General features: G+C 47.1%; 2 protein-coding genes across 2 annotated transcripts; one reads left to right on the top strand and one right to left on the bottom strand.

The window, feature by feature from the left end:
- Positions 1–506: 506 nt before the first annotated feature.
- On the top strand, positions 507–6971 carry bcl2l16 (BCL2 like 16). The gene is made up of 3 exons (XM_079250969.1): positions 507–630; positions 716–1308; positions 6730–6971. The coding sequence occupies exons 2-3, from the start codon at positions 856–858 to the stop codon at positions 6853–6855; spliced, it is 579 nt and encodes a 192-aa protein (XP_079107095.1). The 5' UTR covers positions 507–630; positions 716–855; the 3' UTR covers positions 6856–6971.
- A 303-nt stretch (positions 6972–7274) lies between these two features.
- LOC306763999 (tubulin beta-1 chain-like) lies at positions 7275–9800 on the bottom strand. The gene is made up of 4 exons (XM_079250982.1): positions 9632–9800; positions 8794–8902; positions 8582–8692; positions 7275–8503 (listed from the first exon to the last, which is right to left on the bottom strand). The coding sequence occupies exons 1-4, from the start codon at positions 9686–9688 to the stop codon at positions 7443–7445; spliced, it is 1338 nt and encodes a 445-aa protein (XP_079107108.1). The 5' UTR covers positions 9689–9800; the 3' UTR covers positions 7275–7442.
- Positions 9801–14342: the final 4542 nt, after the last annotated feature.

Here is a 14342-nt window from a genome sequence, read left to right as displayed (position 1 = left end):
GTAATCTTTGAGCATCTTTAGTAGTATCAGCTTGTGAAACGGAGTCAACGTGTGGTCCCTAGAAAGACTCACTGAAACCACTGTTTCATAATTCACTTCATATTGGTGTAGTGAAACAGGTGATCCATACCTGTCTGGAAAGATGCTGCTGTCCTCCTCCACTGTCCTATCATTTACCTGAGTTGACATCTCGGGTGTCCAGTCAGATTTCAGAGGTGGCCATTGCCACCTTGGCTCGCCACTGGTCTTCATAATGGTTTTATGTAAAAGAAAAACATCAAACGACAAAGCGCTGGTGATGTCTTAATCTTCACCACATCAGCAGGATTGTCCGCCTGTTTGTTCTTGTGTTTTAAAGCTAATCTGTTTCCTCTCAGTCTGAAGGCCGTCACTGCTCTTAAATTAGCCGTGCTGCATGTGTTGGAATGAGGATGCGTGTTGAGACAGCCATGATTGTGCATATGAGATTGGAGATCAGTGTCACTTTCCAACAAGAGCTCTATAATTAGCAGGCAAGGGGACTGGGTGACCCAGTCTGTGGCTACACATACAAAAGTACACTCCTCTGGACCATATTACTCCTCATCCCTGCTGTCTGGCTGCTAACCATCGGTTTGCCTGATGACTGAGGTACGTTATGGAAAGTTTATTTCCTCAGATGATACTGCAAGAACTTTGTTAGTTCCTTCTTTAAAATTCCAACTTTTCTGTTCAGCCCGACATTTCCAGGCAGATCTTTGACTGACAGACAAAATGAACGCTGTCTGTCTGCTGTGTCATGAGAAAACACCTTGGTGAGTAGAGAAGTGGCAGCCAGAACTGATCTTGTGTCAATCGGAGGTGCCAGAAGCCAGAATGGGCCTGAGCAGTCCTGACCCACTGGTAAGAGAGGCTTTTCTCATGGCCTATGATTATATAGACTATGTTACCAAAGGGGGGGCTGATGGGACGATGGGTCCTGCCCCTACGGCCTGCACCGCAGCCCTGCGACATGCTGGAGATGAGCTCCTTACTCGCTTCCCCATCTTCTTCAGGCGCTGGCCTCGGGTCTTCCAGGATGTGACAGCAAACACGGCATGCCCCATGCTAATTAGCATCCTGGACGAGCACTTCTTCCCCCCTGTCCCAAGGGGGCGGCGCAGGGACCTGGCTTGGAGTGCCGTGCTGTCAGTCTATGTGCTGGCTGGACAGATGGCTCTGCACTGCAACGAGAGGGGCATGGAGATGGTCTTGCCCCAGCTAAAAGAATGTGTGGGAGCCTACGTGGAGAGGGTCATCTGCTCCGAAATACGAGATAAGGGAGGATGGGTGAGTTAATATCTTCAGTCAAAACTAGAAAAGTCTAGTTTATGCAGGGACATCATTCTGTGCATTTTTGGCCCCTAATCCTGGACCATATACGTTTCCACTTCCCAGAGCAAACCAGTTCTGGGGCCTCATTTATAAAGCTGTAACAAAAACGCAACTTGCCGGTAAAATGTCCCTACCACCACGTCAACTCTGACCTACTGTATGCACAACACGTGGAGAAATAGGAAATGAAAGAAATGGTGTGAAATTTGAGACATTTCTTCAAAATTAAATATAAAATTTCACACAGAATGTTAACAGCATTTGCAAAAAGATAAGAAAATGCACATTTGATATTGTTCCTCCACCACATAAAACATCAACCACCAAAATCTGTTCTGAAACGAAGCAGTTCTACTTGTTATAAAAGCCACATCACACAATAAGTCATACAGAAGCTGCCAGAAGGTCTAAATGAGTAATTGTATTTAAAATGACGTGGTCTCCCATCATTAGGCTAATCAGGGTGTTTCCTCCACCTGCAGATGTAATGAACATGAAGTGGTGGTTGAATGCAAAATGCACACGAATACGGAAAGGCGCACAGTGGCTTATCTGTCCCTGCTGGTGAACATGGCGCATGAAGACTCTGGAGTTGAGCCAGCATCTTCCAAAGGGAAGTGATTGACAGGTTCAGGCTGCTCACGCCTTTTCCAAACCCAGAGAGCAGAATAATGGAACTGTGTGCGCCATAACCAGACGCCGTGGTGTAGTGGCCATCGGGATGAAGTCCAGACGGAGATGCCTGAATGCACAAGAGGAAACCTGTTGTACAGCTGCAAATGTGTGCAGATAGTGGATACGCTACATAACATGGTACTAAATGGAAATGTCATTTTCAGCTGCGACAAGCGCTGTTGTTCGCAATCGCCAACCCTCATGTTGGAATGTAACTGGTGCTTTACGTCTAGAAGTAATGCAATCATAGACTGTATATAAAAAGATGGACGTAGCCTCCATGACATCACCCATAGGTTTCTGAAGTTGAATTGAAGCTCAGTGGGCGGTTCCCACCATCTCCATCTTGGCAGGGGCATGTCGTCTCGCCCGGAAAATACAAATATAGGCAAAGAGGTAGAGCTGAGAGAGGGGCTGTGAGTGTCATGGTGGATGATTGACATCAAGAGAACTCCAAGCTTTCTGTAGCTAAGAGCTATCCGAGCTAACCCGGAGATAACAGGAGCTAACCAGCTAACAGAGGTAAGAGGGCTAAAGCTAAGTCATGTTGTTAACCAGCTAAAAACCGCAGTTGTTCTATGTCTATGACTTGAAGCGGGAGATTGGGTACCTGTCATCAAAAGGACATGCCCTAAAGCTTGTTACATACTCCACGAGAAACAAGAACGTTTTTACTTGTTCTCGAGGCTCCGAGAAGAAAATGACTTAATTTTGTTCTAACGGACGCGTTTGAAAACAGTTCTTGACTCACCAGGCTGGCAGAACTTTTTTCGTGCGGGGCTACGAGAAGTATCGTGTGACTGGTCATTGGACATTTGAGGTGGGCGTTGTTAACACGGAAAAGCATGAAGCGGAGTTGCAGCTTCCACGTTTTTGCTTTTGCAAGTAAAATCGACTGATTTGATAAAACAGCTGATTGAGGCGGTGAGAAAGTATGAACATTTTTACATATGGCATGAAAACACTCGGACCCAGCCGCATGCACAACCCGCCCTGCCGCAACAAAGTTGCTCATTAAATATGAAACGAAAAAAGCACTCGGAAAGCGGAAACCTCCGCCAAGCACAATGTTAAAGAATCCTTTTTAAAAATTCCTGGATCCAAATTGTGATCCGGATCACCACCAAAATTTAATTAGTTTTTCATTTTTACATTTCCAAGAACTCTTTATAAGAATTTTGATAAAAATCCCTCTGTAACCTTTTAAGTTATCTTGAGCAAAAAGAAGCCGGGAAAAACATAACCTGGCTGAGGTAACAACCGAGTTCATTGCACATAAAAGCAGATATCGCCCCCCGCAGTGATACCTCCCCACTGCAGACCTGCTTAATGCAGCCTCGAGAACAAGAACTCAGTTCTTGCTTCTTGTGGAGTATGTAACAAGCTTAAATATATCTTGAGATCAAATTACTTTTGAACGGGCGAGTTAAAAAAAAATTCACTCCCCCCCACAGTTGTCATGAAGGTAAACCTGACCTATTCAACAGAAAAGGGTTTTTTGAACCAGGCTGTAAACACGTTTATTTCTGCTGTAAACATGTTTATTTCTGCTATAAACATGTTTATTTCTGCTGTGAAGTTGGTCTTTTTAACTATGCGTATTTGATCTGTTCTGTAGCCCTAGTGGATGAAGGGAGTACTGCAGTTTTATGCTCTTCCACATAGGCTTCACTTTTCACCGCCGGAGGTTTCATATACGGTCTATGGATGCAACACAAGAGGTGGAGAATTCTGATTTATTCACAAGTTTATCCTTTAGTGTAATTTCTGTCAGGATGATCTTTATTTCTCCCCATCCCCTGCACCACCTCTTTGATGGCAATTATTGGCTCCTCTGCAAGGACACGCCTGCTGGGGGGCACAAGGTGGAATCACTGGCCTCCTCCTCTCCAACCACAGCTGCAGCGCTGCAACCCAGCTGGGACACACAGGAACACCAGTATATTACCAGTAAATAAACTGGAGTCAGAGACGTCTCATTTCCATTCATCCATCCTCTGCCACTTATCCGGGTTCGGGTCGCGGGGCCAACAGCCTAAGCAGGGAAGCCCAGACTTCCCTCTCCCCAGCCACATGTGCCAACTCTGCAGGAGGCATCCTGATGCTTTCCCAGGCCAGCTGAGAGATTTAATTCTTCCAGCGTGTCCTGGGTCTTCCCCGGGGTCTCCTACCAGAGGCCTGGAACACCTTACCAGGGAGGCAACTAGGAGACATCCTGACCAGATGCCCATGCCACCTCAACTTGTTCCTCTCAATACGGAGGAGCAGCGGCTCTACTCTGAGCCCCTCCTGGATGGCTGAGCTCCTTACCTAATTTCTAAGGGAGAGCCCGGCCACCCTGTGGAGGAAACTCATTTTAGCCGGCTGTACACGAGATCTCGTTCTTTCGGTCACGACCCGACGACTGATTCTCATCCCAGCCGCTTCACACTTGGCTGCGAATCGCTCAAGTGAGAGCTGGAGATCACGACCAGATGGAGCCAACAGGACCACATCATCTTAAAAAAGCAGAGACATAATTCTGAGGCCACCCAGCCGGATACCCTCAACACCTCGGCTGTGCCTAAAAATTCTGTCCATATAATAAATTAACAGAATCGGTGATAAAGCCTTGGCAGAGTCCAACCCTCACTGGACACTAATCCAACCTACTGCCAACAATGCGGATCAAGCTCTGACACCTGTCATACAGGGACCGGACAACTCTTACAAGGGGGTCCGGTACATCATACTCCAAGAGTACCCCCTACAGGAGCCCCTAGGTGTCACGGTCAAACACTTTCTCCAGGTCCACAAAGCATATGTAGACTGGTTGGGTAAACTCCCATGCCCCATCCAGGACCCCAAAGAGGGTATAGAGCTGGTCCACTGTTCTGCGACCAGGACAAAAACCATACTGCCCCTCTTCAATCCGAGATTCGACTATCTGGTGGACCCTCGATTCAGAACCCCTGAATAGCCCTACCAGGGAGGCTGAGGCATGTGATTCCCCTGTAATTGGAACACACCCTCCGGTCCTCCTTCTTAAAAAGGGGGATCACCACCCCAGTCTGCCAATCCAGCGGCACTGTCCCCAATGTCCATGCGATACTGCAGAGGCGTGTCAGCCAGGACAGCCCCACAGCATTCAGAGCCTTAAGGCAGATTTCATCCACCCCCGGGGCCCTGCCACCAAGGAGCTTTTTAACCACCTCAGCGACTTCAGCCCCGGAGCTAGGAAAGTCCACCCCTGAGTCCCCCAGCTCTGCTTCCTCATCAGAAGACGTGTTGGTAGGATTGAGGAGGTCTTCGAAGTATTCCCTCCACCGAGTGGAGGTCAGCAGCTCCCCATCTCCACTGTACACAGTGTTGACGGAGCACTGCTTCCTCCTCCTGAGCCACCGGATGGTGGACCAGAATCAGCTTGAAGCCGTCCAGAAGTCTTTCTCCATGGCCTTGCCGAACTCCTCCCATGTGCCGAAGCCGCATGCCGCTTTGCCTGTCGGTACCTAGCAGCTGCCTCTGCCCAAGAAGGCCTGATAAGAATCTTTCTTTAAATGAAGGTATCCCGCACTGCTGGTGTCCACCAACTAGTCCTGGAATTACCGCCACGACAGGCACCAACGACCTTACGGCAACAGTTTCGGCTGGCTTCCTCAACAATAGAACCACAGAACACAGCCCATTCGGACTCAATGTCCACTGCCTCACTCGGGACATGGTTGAAGCTCTGCTGAAGGTGGGAGTTGAAGCTCGCTCTGACGAGGGACTCTGCCAGACATTCCCAGCAGACCCTCACAGCACGTTTGGTCCGGCCAGATCTGACCGGCTTCCTCCCCCACCATCTGAGCCTACTCACCACGAGGTGGTGATCAGTTGACAGCTCCGCCCCCCTCTTTACGCGAGTGTCCAAGGCATGTGGCCGCAGGTCCGATGATACAACTACAAAATCAAACTGAGGCCCAGGGAGTCCTGATGCCAGGTGTACATAGACGTCTCATTTATGTGTTTATTTTATAAAGTGAAACAAAGGAATAAACCACCTGCAGCATCATCCGAGGTCTCTGGCACTACCCGCCACACAGTATCTGTGTGGCTACTTGTTCATTTTCCTCACCAGCTTCTAATCTGTTGGAGTGGGCGGCAGCCCCCCTCTACCTCCCTGGCAAACATACTCCTCCTGTGGACAAAGACGCGCTCTTTCCCTAAATTCAATTGTCTGGCGACTTTTATTTTCTGGATAATTCTAGTCGCTGATGAGACGTTCACAGCATTTGTCATCTGCTGAGGCTCCTCTGCCTTTCTGGTGGTGATGTCCATCCCACTTCCACCAGAAAAAATATTTTTACATTTTACAACCTTATTAGAATTTCTATCTCATATTCCAGAAAATCCCTATTTTTGTTTTTCCCTGCAGAACCGTCATGGAAATGAGATGGATTAATATTTATCAGGGGTGTTCATCTGACTTAATAGCTAACATGTGGGCGTGACAAGCTATCCAAATTTATAAAGCAAAACTGGCGTGGGATGTGCATGCGCACTGCTTTCTGAATCAGGTTTTTTGCGCATTTCCTTTTTTCTGTACGTATGCCACCTGTAGTCATCGTTGCTACGCAGTTTTAGAAATGAGGCCCCTGATCCCCATGGTTCAAGGTTGCTGCCTGAACAACAAACCTGTTTAGTTCACCGGAGTTAATCTACAATCTTTACTCCCCACAGAGCGGGTTTGTGTCACGCTTCGGGAAAAAGGAGGACTTGGAGGGTCGTGTGAAGAAAGTGTGTTGTTGGACACTGCTGGTTCTGGCTCCATCCAGTCTCATCTACCTGATCTGGAAGAAAATTTAGCCAACACTGCCACCTTGTGGCAGCAACTCCTTCAACCATTACATTTCCAGTTTGATTGAACTGTAACACAGCATTTTAAAGCTATCTATATGTTGCTTGATATTAAATATCGTGACCTTCAATGGCCTTAAAGTACTTATTGGGTTTGCGTTTCCAAGAGGCATTTAGAACTTCAGAGGCAGCATCTGATTCCAGTTGCAGGTCATTACCTCCAAGGAGGTCATTTTTATTGGCATTTGTGCTCAGTGTCACTAACATTGCTATAGACTGATTTTCATGATTTGGAGTTGTTGGAAAGGTGAAAAGCACCGATTTTGGTGGTGATCCGAATCACTGCTTGGATCCAAGAATCTTTTAAGGATGTCCGAGTTCTTTTCTAGTTTACACTAGAGCTACAATTTAATCATGTGGCGCACAAATTTAATTTAAAAAAAAAAAAAACAAAAAAACCAAATTGACTTATAAGCAGTGACTTTATTTTGAAAATCTTAAGTGACAGTAATTTAGGAATTCAGAAGACAGACAGGAAACAGAAGTTTTGCAGGAACATGGAAAAACACTGAATTGTTTTGCAAGGAACAGTAAACTTAAGCCAGGTCCTCTTCGCCTTCCTCCTCAAACTCTCCCTCCTCCTCAGCCGTGGCCTCCTGGTACTGCTGGTACTCTGACACCAGGTCATTCATGTTGCTCTCAGCCTCTGTAAACTCCATCTCATCCATACCCTCTCCTGTGTACCAGTGGAGGAAAGCCTTGCGCCTGAACATGGCTGTGAACTGCTCAGAGATGCGCTTGAAGAGCTCCTGGATGGCGGTGCTGTTGCCGATGAAAGTGGCGGCCATCTTGAGGCCTCGGGGAGGAATGTCGCAGACGGCGGTCTTGACGTTGTTGGGGATCCATTCAACAAAGTAGCTGCTGTTCTTGTTCTGCACGTTCAGCATTTGCTCATCCACCTCCTTCATGGACATGCGGCCACGGAAGATGGCGGCTACAGTCAGGTAGCGGCCGTGACGCGGGTCGCAGGCAGCCATCATGTTCTTGGCATCGAACATCTGCTGGGTGAGCTCTGGGACTGTGAGAGATCTGTACTGCTGGCTGCTTCTGCTTGTGAGGGGAGCAAATCCTGGCATGAAGAAGTGCAGACGAGGGAATGGCACCATGTTGACAGCCAGCTTGCGGAGATCAGCGTTCAGCTGTCCGGGGAACCTGAGACAGGTGGTGACACCGCTCATGGTTGCAGAGACCAAGTGGTTGAGGTCTCCGTACGAGGGAGTTGTGAGTTTGAGTGTGCGGAAGCAGATGTCATAGAGCGCCTCGTTATCAATGCAATATGTTTCATCTGTGTTTTCAACAAGCTGATGGACTGATAACGTGGCGTTGTAAGGCTCCACCACTGTGTCGGACACTTTTGGGGAAGGCACCACGCTGAAGGTGTTCATGATGCGGTCAGGGTACTCTTCACGGATCTTACTGATTAGCAGGGTACCCATGCCCGAGCCTGTGCCGCCACCAAGGGAATGTGTGAGCTGGAAGCCTTGCAGGCAGTCACAACTTTCTGCCTCCTTTCTCACCACATCCAGGACAGAGTCCACCAGCTCTGCACCCTCTGTGTAATGACCCTTGGCCCAGTTGTTACCAGCACCACTCTGGCCTGCAAAACAAGGGAGAGGGATTTTATTTCCGAGCACTTCCTTGTGGCGTACAATAGCTTCCCATCTTAGTAACTTACCAAAAACAAAGTTGTCAGGCCTAAAGACCTGGCCAAAAGGCCCAGACCTCACAGAATCCATGGTGCCGGGCTCCAGATCCACAAGCACAGCTCGTGGAACATATTTACCACCTACAACACAATACACAAAAAGGTCAGATTTGGGGTTTTAAAAAAAAAAAAAAAAAAAGAAAGAAAAAAAAAGTAAATCTTATACCCATGTCAGTGCATACCTGAAGCTTCATTGTAGTAAACATTGATCCTATCCAGCTGCAGGTCACTGTCTCCATGGTAGGTACCAGTTGGGTCAATACCATGTTCATCACTGATTACTTCCCAGAACTGCAATTAAAACAATAAAACATGTATCAGTATTTAAAAATATAACAAACATGCAAGAATCTCTCCAGAAATGAAAATAACTACAGAAAATAGATTCTCCACAACCAAAACGCTTAAACGCTGACGTATTTTCCCGCCGTAGGACGTTGTGCGCATGCGCCCTCACTCCCCATTGGCTGGTTTATGAATTCGAACGTGTCATGTTACGTCACTAACCGCCCAGACTGCAGCACAGGCCTCAACAAAGCGGGATAATCAATGGAGAAAATAAAATAGAAATAAAGATTAAATAAATGCCGTGACTCCACACTACATTAATCGCGATTAGGTAAGGGATTAAACTTAGAAAAGCATTAAGGCGTCTATGGGGACAAGTGAATCCCCTCCCCACTGCGAACCATAAATTAAATGACGATCTTTATGGATCCAGACATTAAAACGAGTTGATTTTACAGACGTAACAGACGCTTGAGAATTTAACAGCTAGCTTAAAATATTCAAAAACTGCCCGACCGAGACGTTTGTATTTCATAGTTTGAGATGAGTCTAACGTTATTTTAATTAAAATTGTAAACAGAAAGATGGGAAAATAGGGCACGTTGATCCCCCGCAGGGTGTGGTTTATGGAGCCCGACGAGCACAAAGCACCGGCATGTAGAGAATGAACATGGCGTTTCTAAGCCGAAATGTATCGCTGAGATACCCAAAAACAGCTTCATATGCACTTACCTTGGCACCGATCTGGTTACCGCACTGGCCAGCCTGAAGATGGACAATTTCCCTCATGATTGCTGATATTTGACGTTTCTCAAAGATTTACGTGTTCCTGGAAGTGCGTGGTCGACGCATCTGCACTTCTTTATACTACAATCTATGCCCCACCCTTTCCGAGTAACTTGCGTGGCGATTGGCTAATGTTACCCAGCTATTATTACTGACATAAATTTGGAGCAATCAAATGTTGCCATACTTGCTCACTATTGGCCCAAGACGCCTGCCAATCAAGTTAATCATCGACACCTGACAACGTCTAATCCACAGATTTTCGTCTTCCTTGTCGAAATGGCGGAATTGAAATACAACACCGTGTTCAGATTTCACACAGTAATTCATAGCTTCGTATTGGCTCGTACTGTCAAAAAGAAAGATCTTGCTAACAGGCTACACACACACACGACGAATGTCGATAAATTTGCTGCTAGACATCAGCATTTTAGCGTAGCATGGTAACAGGGTATTGTTTACAGAGTGGACCATAGTCTCACACCGTCCTCTCCAACGCAGCCTTGCAGACAGAGCAAAATCTTCTCTATAGGAGACAGGAAGATTCTCCTGGCTGATAGGGGCTCCTATCAACCATGTCACTTCCTCAGTTCCTGGCTCAGCAATGAGAAACAACACTCCCTCTGATAACACATCTGAAATGTTGTGTAAGTGTGATGTCTCTGTGTGTGTGTGTGTGTGTGTGCAAGAGGTTGGCTGAGGTTGTTTCTGCATGATTATCCTCATTATCTTCTCTCCCATCCACATTTACAATATGCACAGAGCTGCTAAACTGATTATGTCTGCTCCATCGGTAAATCAGTTTAATAACAAACATACAGAAGTGGAAAAACTTGTTGGTTCCCTTTGGCCAATAGAAGAAAAACTCACAATGATCACAGAAATGACTTACTAAAGTAATATTAAATAAAAATTCCATGAAATTTGTCCCATGAAAGTCAGACATTGCACTCCAACCATGCTTCAACAGAGTTATTTGAAAAATAAACTAATGAAACTCATGAAACATGCCTAGGTTTAGAGAAGTCCTGGATGTCAGCCCTGTTAGGAAAAGCAGCATAGACCACCATGGCTGGTCACCAGCAAAACCACCATGGTGTATGCTGGTTATGTTGGGTTTGATGCTGGTCACCAGCATCTCACACTGCTTATGATGGGTGCTGGTCCAGCATAACCAGCTTCTCATACTATACTAGAAATTAAAATATTCAAATAGAAAACACAATTTAAAGATTTCAGAATAGTTTGTCTTGAGTGAAAAACTAAAATACTTACAATGCAGTACTATAAAAAAATATTGATATAACAGATTCGAACAATTTATTAATTAAATTAGAACGTTTCAAGAATAAGATCATATTAAATTAAGGTTTTTTTGTTTGTTAATATCCATTATTTTTTCTGTCCAGCGTCCAGCCTTACCACACCGTGCCTGTATTTCTGTGTTGTCTATATTTTTGGACTGGAGTAATTTTGAGTATAACTCCGAATCCAGACCTCCATGGGTTGATACTTTTGTTTTCATTGATAATTTCTGTGTGATTTCGTTTCAGCACATTCAACTATGGAAAATACAAAGTATTTAAGAAAAATATTTCATTTATTCGGATCTGCAACTTGTTACTCTAGTGTTCCCTTTATTCTTTTTGAGCAGTGTGTTATACATTACACCTGCATATCTTTGGTTTACTAACATTTACATTTACTCCATCGCTTGCAGCCATCGCTGCACAGCTCTCAACAGATGTGCAGTGATATAAAAGGAGAAAAATAATGTCAAGTGATTATGAGGTCTGACTTTTTTCAGAAGGCAATACACCTCAGCACCTTCATTGCTCCTGTATGTCACCACAACAGGCTCATGTCATCAAGTGTTTATTTTTTTCTATTCTATAAATGGTAAATGGGCTCAGTCTTGTTTAGGTGCTTTTCTTGTTTCTGGGTTCACCCACGCATCTTGCTTGTCAAAGCCACTGAGCTTTTTGGAGTGGTGACTTCAGCACCAAGCATAAATGTACATGATTTGTTCAATATAACAAGTGTTTTTCAGAAAAAGTGTCAACTGTGATAGCATATGAATGCTGTAATGTCCTCATCATGTCCTCATATGTTTATTTGCTTAGCTTTTTTTTTTGTTGTCATTTTCCAACTCATGTCTTCACCTGGTGACTATGAATGGACTGCTACTGAATTGTCTGAAGACAGCATTTTTGAAGTCGAGTCAGAAACTGAAGACCATCCTGAAAACAACCCTTTCCAACTGAATGGCTTTGACACAGACATGAACTCGGTAACAATATCAGCTGGAACAACAAGGACTGAGGCTGAGGGTAATGAGTTATCCAGTATGACATAATATTACAGGGACACAACTGGATGACATGTTACAACTCATAAATTCTCTGTTTGGCAAAGAGGTGTTACCCAGATCCAAATACATGTTTAACAAAAATTTTAAAAACAATTCTGACATTGTAGAGTCCCAGTTTTACTACAAAACATGCAAGCTATATATTGGTGCACAGGAGGACATAAATACCAATATATAGCTTGCATGTTTTGTAGTAAAACTGGGACTCTACAATGTCAGAATTGTTTTTTAAAATTTTTGTTAAACATTAACATTGTTAATTTTTGTTAAACTATATATTGGTGCACAGGAGGACATAAAACCTCCCGTGGACTCACCATCTGCGGGAGGAGCTGTAGGGGTCGGGTGCAGTGTGAGCTGGGCGGCAGCAAGGGGCGGGGACCCTGGCGGTCCGATCCCCGGCTGCAGAAGCTGGCTCTAGGGACGTGGAACGTCACCTCTCTGGTGGGGAAGGAGCTTGAGCTTGTGCGCGAGGTTGAGCGGTTCTGGCTAGATATAGTTGGACTCACCTCGACGCATGGCTTGGGCTCTGGAACCAGTACCCTCGAAAGGGGCTGGACTTTCTTCCACTCTGGAGTTGCTCGTGGTGGGAGGCGCCAAGCAGGTGTGGGCATTCTCATCAGCCCCCAGCTTGGTGCCTGCACGTTGGGGTTTACCCCGGTGGATGAAAGGGTAGTTTCCCTCCGCCTCCGAGTGGGGGGACGGGTCCTGACTGTTGTCTGTGCTTATGCACCGAACAGCAGTTCAGAGTACCCACCCTTTCTGGAGTCCTTGGAGGGAGTACTGGAGGGTGCTCCTTCTGGGGACTCCATTGTTCTGCTGGGGGACTTCAATGCTCACGTGGGCAATGACAGTGAGACCTGGAGGGGAGTGATTGGGAGGCATGGTCCCCCTCCTCTGAACCCAAATGGTGTTTTGTTATTGGACTTCTGTGCTCGTCATGGATTGTCCATAACGAACACCATGTTCCAACATAAGAGTGTCCATATGTACACCTGGCATCAGGATTCCCTGGGCCGCAGTTCGCTGATCGATTTTGTAGTCGTATCGTCGGACCTGCGGCCACATGCCTTGGACACTAGGGTGAAGAGGGGGGCGGAGCTGTCAACTGATCACCACCTGGTGGTGAGTTGGCTCAGGTGGTGGGGGAGGAGGCCGGTCAGATCTGGCAGACCCAAACGTGTTGTGAGGGTCTGCTGGGAACGCCTGGCTGAGTCCCCCGTCAGAGCGAGCTTCAACTCCCACCTTCAGCAGAGCTTCGAACATGTCCCGAGTGAGGCGGGGGACATTGAGTCCGAATGGGCTGTGTTCCGTGCCTCTATTGCTGAGGCGGCCGGCCGGAGCTGGGGCTGTAAGGTCGTTGGTGCCTGTCGTGGCGGTAATCCCAGGACTCGTTGGTGGACACCAACAGTGAGGGATGCCGTCAAGCTGAAGAAGGAGTCCTATCGGGCCTTCTTGGCCTGTGGGACTCTGGAGGCAGCTGATGGGTACCGGCGGGCTAAGCGGCATGCAGCTTCGGCTGTTGCCGAGGCAAAAACTCGGGCATGGGAGGAGTTCGGCGAGGCCATGGAGAAAGACTTCCGGACGGCTTTGAGGAGATTCTGGTCCACCATCCGGCGGCTCAGGAGGGGGAAGCAGTGCTCCATCAATACTGTGTACAGTGGAGATGGGGAGCTGCTGACCTCAACTCGGGACGTAGTGGGTCGGTGGAAGGAATACTTCGAAGACCTCCTCAATCCTACCAACACGTCTTCCGATGAGGAAGCAGAGCTGGCGGACTCAGGGGTGGACTCTCCTATCTCTGGGGCTGAAGTCGCTGAGGTGGTCAAAAAGCTCCTTGGCGGCAAGGCCCCGGGGGTGGATGAGATCCGCCTGGAGTTCCTTAAGGCTCTGGATGCTGTGGGGCTGTCCTGGCTGACACGCCTCTGCAGCATTGCGTGGACATCAGGGGCAGTACCGCTGGATTGGCAGACTGGGGTGGTGGTCCCCCTTTTTAAGAAGGGGGACCGGAGGGTGTGTTCCAATTACAGGGGAATCACACTCCTCAGCCTCCCTGGTAAGGTCTATTCAGGGGTCCTGGAGAGGAGGGTCCGCCGGATAGTTGAATCCCGGATTGAGGAGGAGCAGTGTGGTTTTCGTCCTGGTCGCAGAACAGTGGACCAGCTCTATACCCTCTTTGGGGTCCTGGAGGGGGCATGGGAGTTTGCCCAACCAGTCTACATGTGTTTTGTGGACCTGGAGAAGGCATTCGACCGTGTCCCCCGAGGGCTGCTGTGGGGGGTACTC

Source organism: Telmatherina bonti (assembly GCF_933228915.1).
Source record: "Telmatherina bonti genome assembly, chromosome: 13".
Classification (NCBI taxonomy): Eukaryota; Metazoa; Chordata; class Actinopteri; order Atheriniformes; family Telmatherinidae; genus Telmatherina; species Telmatherina bonti.
The sequence above is the reverse complement of the archived record's forward strand: the minus strand, read 5'-3'. Positions and strand labels throughout refer to the sequence as shown.

Bases quoted from the DNA above. Each gene is read 5' to 3' on its own strand.
- bcl2l16 (XM_079250969.1), top strand. From the start codon at position 856: ATGGGCCTGAGCAGTCCTGACCCACTGGTAAGAGAGGCTTTTCTCATG. The intron at 1,309-6,729 runs GTGAGTTAATAT...TACTCCCCACAG, and splicing joins TACGAGATAAGGGAGGATGG to AGCGGGTTTGTGTCACGCTT.
- LOC306763999 (XM_079250982.1), bottom strand. From the start codon at position 9,688: ATGAGGGAAATTGTCCATCTTCAGGCTGGCCAGTGCGGTAACCAGATC. The intron at 8,903-9,631 runs GTAAGTGCATAT...TTTTAATTGCAG, and splicing joins GTAACCAGATCGGTGCCAAG to TTCTGGGAAGTAATCAGTGA. The intron at 8,504-8,581 runs GTAAGTTACTAA...CTTGTTTTGCAG, and splicing joins GCCTGACAACTTTGTTTTTG to GCCAGAGTGGTGCTGGTAAC.